The sequence below is a fragment of the Solanum dulcamara genome, chromosome 10, assembly GCF_947179165.1.
Source record: "Solanum dulcamara chromosome 10, daSolDulc1.2, whole genome shotgun sequence".
NCBI classification, from domain to species: domain Eukaryota; kingdom Viridiplantae; phylum Streptophyta; class Magnoliopsida; order Solanales; family Solanaceae; genus Solanum; species Solanum dulcamara.
Genome location: NC_077246.1, coordinates 25587472 through 25598823, shown reverse-complemented (window position 1 = coordinate 25598823; position 11352 = coordinate 25587472). Strand labels below are relative to the sequence as shown.

At 37.8% G+C, this 11352-nt stretch overlaps 1 protein-coding gene across 1 annotated transcript; it reads left to right on the top strand.

Annotated features, from left to right (window-relative positions):
- Positions 1 to 5474: 5474 nt before the first annotated feature.
- LOC129869724 (uncharacterized) lies at positions 5475 to 9289 on the top strand (the record flags this gene model as incomplete). Its single annotated transcript, XM_055944360.1, has 10 exons — positions 5475 to 5795; positions 6267 to 6277; positions 7001 to 7121; positions 7227 to 7610; positions 7869 to 7905; positions 7952 to 8061; positions 8333 to 8627; positions 8751 to 8812; positions 8982 to 9034; positions 9145 to 9289. Coding segments are annotated over 10 exons (1539 nt in total), but the record flags the coding sequence as incomplete, so codon positions are not given.
- Between the last annotated feature and the right edge of the window lie 2063 nt (positions 9290 to 11352).

Below are 11352 nucleotides of genomic sequence, written 5' to 3'. Positions count from 1 at the left end.
TCTAAAGAAATGAGAGCTTGTATTATCCGGTCTAGGTGTAATGGGATAAACAATGCTTGCATCTCTCAATCTTTCGAACAACTTAGTCTGACTTTCCACCATAGGAGTAAAAGTCCTAGCAGGCTTATTTTCAAAATTGGGTTGAGAAAGGTTGTAGTTATTTTGTGGGGGTGGGGGTACATGATGATAAGTCAGACGATATTGGTGGGAAGGTGCAGGAGTTTGGAATCTTGGATACGGTTGGGTTTGGTAATTTGGTTGTGGAGTCTGGTAGTTTGGTGGGGTACTTTGGTATTGTGGAGCTGTATGATTAGAAGGTGGATTTTGATAACTTTGAGGTGGGGCTTGGTAATTTGAGGGTGGAGTTTGGTAATGGGAAGGTGGGGTTTGGTAATTCAGTTGATTGTAGTAAACTTGATATGAACTTTGTGGATCCCGCGGATAGTCCTTGAAAGGCGCATATTTCCTAGGGTTACTGTTGGCGAATCTCTTCTCTTCAGGTGTGTAAGAGATGGCAGATACATCTTCTCTTTTCTTCTTTAACAGTCCTGAAGACCCGGTTGAGGAGGTTACACGGGCTACCTTTCCGGTCTTGAGCCCATCCTCGATAGTCTCACCTACCTTAACTATCTCAAAAACTTTTTCTCCAACGAGCAACATTAATCTCTCATAATATTCGGGCTACTTCATGCATACAAATACTTCGAAAATGTCTTTCTCTATCATAGGAGGCCGAACTCTAGCAGCCTCTTTCCTCTACTTATATGCATACTCACGATAGCTTTCAATGGATTTTTGCTTGATTTTCTCCAAAGAATATCAGTCGGGAGCAATCTCCACGTTGTACGCAAACCTCTCGATAAAATCTTTTGCTAGAGCATTCCAATTAGACCATTGTTTCATTTTTTTGGCAGTGAACCATTCCAAGGCCTCTCCACTTAAACTTCAGCTAAAGAGCCACATTAGCAAAGCGTCGTTCTTCCCAACTCCTACTAGTTGATCAAAATAAGGTCTCAAATGAGCCAAAGGATTTTCGATTCCTCCAAAAGTATCAAATTTTGGCACTTTGAACCCCTTGGGAAGGTCTAAATTTGGGTGGATACACAAATTTTCATAATTTAATCTTGTAATATTCGGCGCATAATGAAACTCCTTCATACCTTTCACGATCTCCTCTTTCATATTCAATTTGGTTGTCTATTCCTTTGTCCTCCACTCTCTTTCCCGTTGCTCATAGTGATCAAGTTTGGAACCATTGTCATAGAGTTCATTTGGGATTGGAATTCGAAAAGTTGTCTTTTGAGGTAAGGGTGGGATAATGGAGGGATTTTGTGTATTATGAGGAGCTTGGTAATTTTAGGGAAATGTCAGAGGGTTAGTATGCTGATTTTGGTGATGGATAAAGGTTTGTGGATAATTAAGGTCTTGTCTTTGCGAGGGAGGACAAACTTGCGGATTGACACTTTGATGAGGAAGAAAGGTTTGAGGGTTGGTATTTTATAGAGGAGGGAAGGTTTGAGGGTTGTTATTTTGGGGGTAAATTGGCGTTTGGTAGGAAGTAGAAACATGATGGGATTTGAGGCTGTGAGGTCAACAATAAAAGGGTTTTGAGCGGGGTTTGAGGATGATTTTTGAATGTGTTCCATACTTAAAATTGGAGGAGGGAAATGGACTGGAGGCCTTACTTCACCTAGAGCCGGTGTGTTGGCGACGATAGCCAGTTTTGACAATTCTTGATTTTTCTGTATCTCCACTCTCATCTCGGCGATCTATTGCACTAACTGTGAAATCAGTTTATTCGGTTCAGTGACGACAGGGCCTGCAATAATAATCTTCGTCAAACCAGTGTTCTCATTATTTCCAGTCATTTTCCTTTTCTCTACTAACAGATTTTGATCAGGGAAGGAATCTTTGGAATTTTTTGATCTCGTGAATTAAGGATGCTCGGCCAGTTTATCAACACAGATCAATTCTAAATATTTGGATAGAAAATAACTCAAAAGGAAAACATGTCAGTCTACATTCATAACTAATAATGAAAAATATCATATAGGAAAAAGATAAACAGATAAGAGTTGCTTTGTTTGAAGATAAGATAACCCACGGGTATTGAAAACTGACAAAATATATAGGAATTTTCTTATTGCATTTAGAATTGTATCAAAAATATGAGTTACGTTGAATCAAGATCTTCTTACGTCTTTCACAATTGTATCTACTGATGTGAAATTAGTATTTTCTTGTAAAATATGAAAAGAGAAAAAGTAAGCTTTTTGAAAAGATGCTTACGTATCTTATCACTTTTCTGACTTGAGATGACAAATCAACCCTTTTTAGAGAAAGAGTAAGGTTTAGGACTTAAAAGTGAAATTCGAATTTTGTAAGGAAACTAAAGACTCTAGGAGCATTTGGTTGCACTTTCGATAGTAACTTGATATTTGTGCTTTGGGGGGATTTAGAAAATATATTTTGAAAAAGAATGGGCTAGAGTTTCTTCAAGTATATCAACTCAAACAATTACGACATAAAGCATATAAACAGTTATTGCGCGTCCTAAACAAATATGTGATCCTTTTGTGCCAAGGGTAGGCCTAACGATTTGAAAGATATATAACGTCATTTGAAACGTTCCATTACCCCAAAATTTATATTTATACAAATATTATGAATAAACTGAATGAGGATACATAATAAGGAAAAAGGGATACAAATAACTAGTCCCATACATGGGTACAATCCTAAACTAAGCCTTCATGGAAAATCTTTCTTCTTGACATCTCCGAACACCAACGCCTTTTAGATGAAGTAGAAGCTTGTGAAGATACTTCTTTGACTAGACTAAGCTACTAAAATAATCTTCCAACCCCAAGAGATAATGGTTTTTCAACTGGTGTACACAATCTTTAAATTTAAACACATAGATATGATCGTCCATTTAGGACGAGGGCCATTTTGGACTCAAGGTGGTCTTTCTAATGGGCCCAATACACCTTGGATACTGAGTTGTCTTAGGCCAATGCGCTAAATCAAGATTTTGGTAATGCTCTTCGCTAGGTTGACTAAGAGTGGCTTTTGCAAGACTGGTAATCCAAGCGAACAACTTAGGCTGAAACTTACGACAATCATTGGACGTATGACGTATCAATAAATTGCCTATCATTTCGAAAAAGGGTCTAGTATCTAAAGCCCAGCCGCAATTCCACAAAACCGTTCTTTAATATACTATACATTCGATAGAAAGATGCCATGAAATGCAAATGATAGTTTAATATGTAAGTTAAACACATAATTGTGCAATTAAAGAAAGTAGGAATTATTAATTATTGTAAACCCAAATAGTTAGTCAAACAAGCAATCAAATCTAATGGTTAGAACCTATTAAATTCCCCAGCGGAGTCGCCATTTCTGTTATGTCGAAAATAGACAGTTTAAACTTAATTTAGACTTTATAAAGAAAAAAAACAATTTTAGTGAAAGAAAAGTCGCCACTTATTTTTTTAAAGAAATTAAAAAAACTTAATTTAAAAGACCCTAACAGAATTAAGTCTTAAAAATTCAGAGAAAAAGGTACGAGGTTCATATTACTATTTTAAGAAGGTTTTAGCACTTAAAATAGCCGCTAACATGCGGTTGTCCGATTATTTGACTAACTTTGAAAAATGTGTTTAACAATAATCGAGGCACTAAACAATTTGAAAGAAATATAAATTTTAAAATATTTAGGAAAATTTATAGGAGAAATAGACTTGGTATAAAAATAATTAAATAAATGAGGGATAATTTAAATAAATCATTTAAATAAAATAAACGATCATAAAAAATGGTTTTCTTCAAGGAATTTCATTAAGTTAAACTAAACAATTAATGTTATAATTAATACAGGATAAATAAATATTGTTAACTAATTAAAAGAGAGTAAAGGCAATACAAATTAGTGATGCCTAAAAGTCACTCTAATTCAAAAGAATTGCAAAATCAGTTAAGAGAGTAAACTAACACAAAATTAACGAATAATTGTATTAGAATTCCTAGAAATATCAAAGAATTAGTAGATCTTATTCAGTTTTAAGGAAATTCATATGACGATGGAAATTTAATAAGCTAACTAATTTCAATTGAACCAAAATAAATCAAAGATTCCAATAATTCAAGCTAAAACAATAAACTTGGCAATGAAGGTGAAGCTTTTACATAACAAAATAGAGCAATTAAGTGTCATTAACATAATACCACACATGAACAAAATGATGAAATAATTCTAAGATTTAAAAACAAAGAATAAGAAATAAAAATGGGCAAACCTGGATGGATCTTGACAGATCCGTCTTTAACGAGCTGACATTTTGTTCGTCGTTGATGTCGCAGAAGAAGAGGTGGGCGATGATTGTTTGCAGATGGCTGCTGCATTGCTCGTGGAGTTGTGATGGTTCACTGTTTGGTGGAGTTCCGGCGATGTTCGTGGCTGCTATTCGCCGGCAGATCGAGGAGTTACTGCAGCCATTAGAGCCGCCGCTGGAGGTTCGTGTTGCTGAGGAGCTGTTGTCCATCGTTGCAACTATGCATGTTGTTGTTGCCCAAGTTGATGTTGCTGGTGGCTATTGCTGTTGCTGCCGGTTCCTGCTGTAGCAGGTGGTTGCTATGCGTGGTGGTCATTGCTATACCGTTTCTGCTCGCTGGACAGTAGCTTAGAGGAGAAGGAGAAGCGACGGTGGTTGCTTGTGGAAAGGAGAGGGCTAGTTGTTGCTGGAGGTTTTTCAGTAGTTGCAGCTGTCTTCTTCGGACAACAGCTTATGCAGAAATGAAGAACGACAAGTTGGTGGTTGGTTTTGATAGTGAAGGAGAGAGTGAGGGACAGCGGCATTGGTGTTGGTATTTGGCCGGAGCAGCAGCGATGAGGGTCTTGAGAGAGAGGCGGCGGTATTCTTTTCTTCTTGAGAAGAAGATGAAAATGAATAGATCATCCAAATGTTTTAGGGTCTTGGGGTGTTTGGTAATTAGAAATTGGAGTTGTAATCTTAGCCGTTCATCAATTTTGATGTGCAGTTGGAATTGAATTTTGGTATTTGATAAAGATGAGATGGATGGCTTTGACTAAAAGAAGAATTTGAGATTTGAATTTGGGTCATATTAAATTTAATTTCAGCTAAAATTAAAACAAATTGAATAAAAAGACCACGCTTAAAATAAAATGGAGAAAAATTGAATAGATTGTTATCTAATTAATAACCATAATATATATCTATATATCTCTATATATATATATATATATATACTATTACTGCTACTACTACTATTATTGATACTACTACTCCTACTACTGCTGCTGCTTCATTGCCGCTACTGCTGCTACTGCTACGGCTGCTGCTACTGCTACTGCTGCTGCTACTTCTACTGCTGCTCCTTCTCCTACTGCTACTGCTGCTGCTGCTGCTACTGCTACTGCTGCTGCTGCTGCTGCTACTGCTACTGTTACTACTATTACTACTACTACTGCTACTGCTACTACTACTGCTTCTACTGCTACTGCTACTACTGTTACTACTACTACTACTGCTCCTGCTACTCCTGCTGCTACTACTGCTACTACTACTGCTCCTGCTGCTACAACATCAACTACTACTACTATTACTACTACAACTACTAATACTACTACTGCTGCTACTACTGTTACTGCTACTACTACTACTATTGCTCCTACTAGTACTCCTGCTACTACAACTGCTGCTGCTATTACTACTACTACTACTACTGTTTATACTGTTGTTGCTGCTATTGCTACTGCTACTGCTACTGCTGCTGCTGCTACTGCTACTGCTACTGCTACTACTGCTGGTGCTGCTGCTACTATTGCTACTGCTACTGCTGCTGCTGCTACTGCTACTGCTACTGCTACTGCTACTGCTACTACTACTCCTACTGCTATTACTGCTACTGCAACTACTGCTCCTGCTGCTGCTCCTGCTACTACTACTACTTCTACTCCTACTACTGCTACTACTACTGCTAATACTGCTACTGCTACTACTACAACTACTCGTACTACTACTGCTACTACTACTGCTGCTGCTACCGCTACTACTGTTGCTGCTACCGCTACTGCTGCTGCTGCTACTGCTACTATTGCTTCTACTACTGTTGCTACTGCTACTCTTACTGTTACTACTGCTACTACTATTGCTCTTGCTACTACTGCTACTACTTCTACTGCTACTATTACTGCTACTACTATTACTGATGCTACTACTGCTGGGGTGTTTGGTAATTAGAAATTGGAGTTGTAATCTTAGCCGTTCATCAATTTTGATGTGTAGTTGGAGTTGAATTTTGGTATTTGATAAAGATGAGATGGATGGCTTTGACTAAAAGAAGAATTTGAGATTTGAATTTGGGTCATATTAAATTTAATTTCAGCTAAAATTAAAACAAATTGAATAAAAAGACCACGCTTAAAATAAAATGGAGAAAAATTGAATAGATTGTTATCTAATTAATAACCATAATATATATCTATATCAATATATATATATATATATATATATATATATATATATATACTATTACTGCTACTACTACTATTATTGATACTACTACTCCTACTACTACTGCTGCTTCATTGCCGCTACTGCTGCTACTGCTACTACTGCTGCTATTGCTACTGCTGCTGCTACTTCTACTGTTGCTCCTTCTCCTACTGCTACTGCTGCTGCTGCTGCTGCTACTACTACTGCTGCTGCTGCTGCTGCTGCTACTGCTACTGTTACTACTATTACTACTACTACTGCTACTACTACTGCTACTGCTCTGCTGCTGCTTCTACTTCTACTGCTACTACTGTTACTACTACTACTACTGCTCCTGCTACTCCTGCTGCTACTACTGCTACTACTACTGCTCCTGCTGCTACAACATCAACTACTACTACTATTACTACTACTACTACTAATACTACTACTGCTGCTACTACTGTTACTGCTACTACTACTACTATTGCTCCTACTAGTACTCCTGCTACTAATACTGCTACTCCTACTGCTGCTGCTACTACTACTACTGCTACTGTTTATACTGTTGTTGCTGCTATTGCTACTGCTACTTCTACTGCTGCTACTGCTACTGCTGCTGCTGCTACTGCTACTGCTGCTGCTGCTACTGCTACTATTGCTACTGCTATTGCTGCTGCTTCTACTGCTACTACTATTGCTACTGCTACTACTACTCCTACTGCTATTACTGCTACTGGAACTACTGCTCCTGCTGCTTCTCCTGCTACTACTATTACTTCTACTCATACTATTGCTACTACTACTGCTACTACTACTGCTACTACTACTACTACTCGTACTACTACTACTACTACTACTACTGTTGTTGCTACCGCTACTACTGCTGCTGCTACCGCTACTACTACTACTACTACTACTACTATTGCTTCTACTACTATTGCTACTGCTACTTTTACTGTTACTACTGCTACTACTATTGCTCCTGCTACTACTGCTACTACTTCTACTGCTACTACTACTGCTACTACTATTACTGATGCTACTACTGCTGCTGCTTCTACTACTGCAGCTTCTACTACTGCTGTTGCTGCTACTGCTGCTGCTGCTGCTACTACTACTACTATTATTGCTACTGCTGCTGCTGCTACTACTTCTGCTTATGCTATTATTGTTACTGCTACTTCTACTACTGCTGCAACTACTGCTGCTGCTGCTACTGCTACTGTAGTTGCTTCTCCTACTACTACTATTATTGTTGCTGCTACTACTACTACTACTCTACTTCTACTGTTGTTGTTACTGCTACTACTACTACTGCTACTACTACTACTGCTACTGCTCTACTGTTGTTGTTGCTGCTGCTAGTGCTACTACTACTGCTATAACTACTGCTCCTACTACTGTTGCTGCTGCTATTACTACTACTACTGCTACTACTACTACTTCAGCTACTGCTACTGCTACTGCTTCTACTACTTCTACTTCTGCTACTGCTACTGCTCCTACTACTACTCCTCCTACCTCTCCTACTGCTACTACTTCTCCTACTACTATACCTGTTGTTGCTACTACTACTACTACTATTACTGCTACTACTGCTACTACTACTGTTACTCCTACTTATATTTCTTTGCTGCTGCTACTGCTGCTACTGCTGCTACTGCTGCTACTGCTGCTCCATCTACTATTACTACTACAGGTCTGCTACTGCTGCTGTTGCTACTACTACTGCTCCTGCTACTCCTATTTCTACTACTGCTACAACTATTATTGTTGCTGCTGCTACTACTATTACTATAATTACTACTATTACTCCTCCTATTACTATTACTACTACTTCTACTGCTACTACTACTATTGCTACTTCTGCTGCTACTGCTACTACTACTACTGCTACTGCTACTTCTATTTGTATTGCTACTGCTACTTCTACTGCTACTGCTACTGTTACTTGTATTGCTACTGCTACTTCTACTTTTACTACTACTACTGCTACTGTTACTTCTACTGCTACTTGTATTGCTACTGCTACTTCTACTACTACTACTACCACTATTACTACTTCCACTACTGCTACTATCTCTCCTACTGCTACAGTTGTTGCTACTGCTACTGCAGCTACTATTATTACTACTGCTTCTGCTATTGCTACTACTGCTACTGCTACTGCTACTACTCCTACTACTATTTCTACTTCTACTGGTACTACTGTTGTTTTTACTACTACTACTGCTACTGCTGCTGGTGGTACTACTGCTGCTACTACTACTACTATTGCTGCTACTACTAGTACTACTACTACTACTACTGCTATTACTGCTACTGCTACTACTACTTCTACTACTGCTACTACTGCTGCTGCTACTAGTACTGCTTCTACTATTGCTATTGGTACTGCTTCTACTGCTGCTGTTCCTACTGCTGCTGCTTCTACTATCGCTGCGGCCGCTATCACTTCTATCCCTTTCGCTGCTATAGCTGCTCGTGCTGCTACTGGTGCTACTGCTAGTGCTGGTGCTGGTGCTACTACTGTTGCTTCTACTACTACTACTACTACTACTGCTATTACTGCTACAATTGCTACTGCTACTACTGCTACTATTGCTACTACTACTACTGCTACTGCTGCTTCTTTTGCTAGTATTGCTACTACTGCTACTATTGCTACTACTACTACTGCTACTGTTGCTACTGCTATTCCTACTACTACATCTTTTACCACTACTGCTCCTCCTCCTCCTACTACTACTACTCCTATTCCAGTATGTCGCAAAGTAAATGAATAAAACATTGATCTCAGTATGGAGATGTACTTGAGATGTTAAATTAACTTGATTGCATATTTCTAACTCTAACTGTCCAACATTTAACATCTTGTCAACACTTAACTAGGAACCCAACACACTTTTGACAACTAACCGATCAAAGTTCCTCTATATATTAGGAAGATAATCTTACAAAGTTTAGTAGCTCAGACCCAATATCAACTAAGGAAGACTCTACAAGAATCACTCTATCAGGTCCCTTGAGTGTAGATATTGTTTGTTACCCATTGAGAGAACAATGCTAATTCTCTTTCGAACAATTCCCCAAAAGAAATACCTTTTATTTTGAAAAAGGTTCTTTTTAGTCATGCAATGAGAGAAACCTCGGTATCTCTCATTGTTCAGGAAGTACAAAGTGCATAGGAACAACAGGTACCTTTTTCACCAACCTGTCATCTTTTTCAACTGGCTTACAATTTGGCAGTTGACAGTTGAAGTACATAGGATCTGATCCCTCTACTAGTTCCCATGGTTTGTTAATCATCAAACCATACAATAACATTTTCCTCTTTTTTGATGATGATAAACCATGTGTTACATTTACCCTGTGACTAAGCCTTTTAGTCTTTTAGTTCCCCTGTTACTCAGCCTTTCAGTTTCCCCTGCTACTTAGCCTTCTTCACCCTCAATTATAGCAACCGAATCTCAACCTGATTCCCTAACACTTATTCCCCCTTTTGTCATCATTAAAATAAGAAACAATAAACTAAACCAAGATGTACAAAAAAAAGCATAAGCTCATAACCACTTGGGCAATCACAAACTCAATCAAAACCACTGAAAATAGAAGCAAGTAAAAAGAGACAAATAGTTGTATTCAAAAAAGAGATAGTTGTAAGACTCTGTAAGTTGAAAAGTTAAAACAAAGGAAAATTCTAAAAAATAAACTGGAATCCAATTTTATGACTCAGTCTACAAGTCATATATGCTCTTAAGAGTCATAGAAGTGACTCGCAAGTTTGATGATGAGGTTGGAAATTTTGGATAAGGGAAGAAATGAATCTATGAGTCAAGTTACGACTTAGAAGTTTATATGAGTTGTAAAAATGACTCGTCAAGAAACTTCAGAGACTTTGACTTGTAGGTTTTCCAAATCCTGAAGAATGACTCGAGTCAATGATTCATCTTCGAGTCGATGACTCATAAAAATGAGTCATAGAGGAGGTTTAGAGACTCAGTTCCTAGGGTGCCTCAGATATTGCAGAACAAGTCACCTCTACGAGTCGTATAAGTCTTTACTACTTGTAGTGGAACTTCAAAGTCTCAATCGTCAGGGTTTTCTCAAGCCTTGTAAGATGAGTTCTCTTGATAAATCGTATGAACTTTTATGATTCATAAGAAGCAGTTGTAGGGTCAGTTCCAACCAATTTTTAAAAGGGCATTTTAGTTATTTCCCACATTTTAACATCAAAGTGTGGTCATTTTGGGGACTCAATTGAACCTATATAAGGACCCTAAGCTATCCCAAATCCCTAATTCTCACACTTAGACTCAAACACACAAAATTCTTTCCTCTTAAGTTCTCCTAAGGGTTTCATCTCCCAAGTCTAGGGTTCCACTTCAAGACCTTCAAGTCTCCATTTTCAAAGCTGCATTAGAGCTTTATTCTCCAAGGTATGTGAGTATGATTCATGGGTTCTTCCACCCATGGAGCTTAGGTATTTTGTAAACCTAATAGCTCATTTCAAATAATGATTTTTATGAGTTGTCATCTTATAATTTCAAATGTATATATTATTGAATACTTGAAGTTTATTTATCTATCTTAGTTTATATTGACTCTAAATTTCATAAGATGGTTGATTTATCAAAGGTTCTTATATGAAATTATGAAAGGAGTTTCAAAGTGTATTGGTGAGTTATTTTAAATGTCTTAATTGATGCATTATATTACTCTCATGCATGCTAGCATTGATTTGAATGGTTTGAAAGTTGAGTGAATAGAACCCACCTAGTTTCACTATATTTTAGGGAAGTTTGAATTGAAAGATTTGACTCCTAAATGAATATTTATGAAAGTAAAA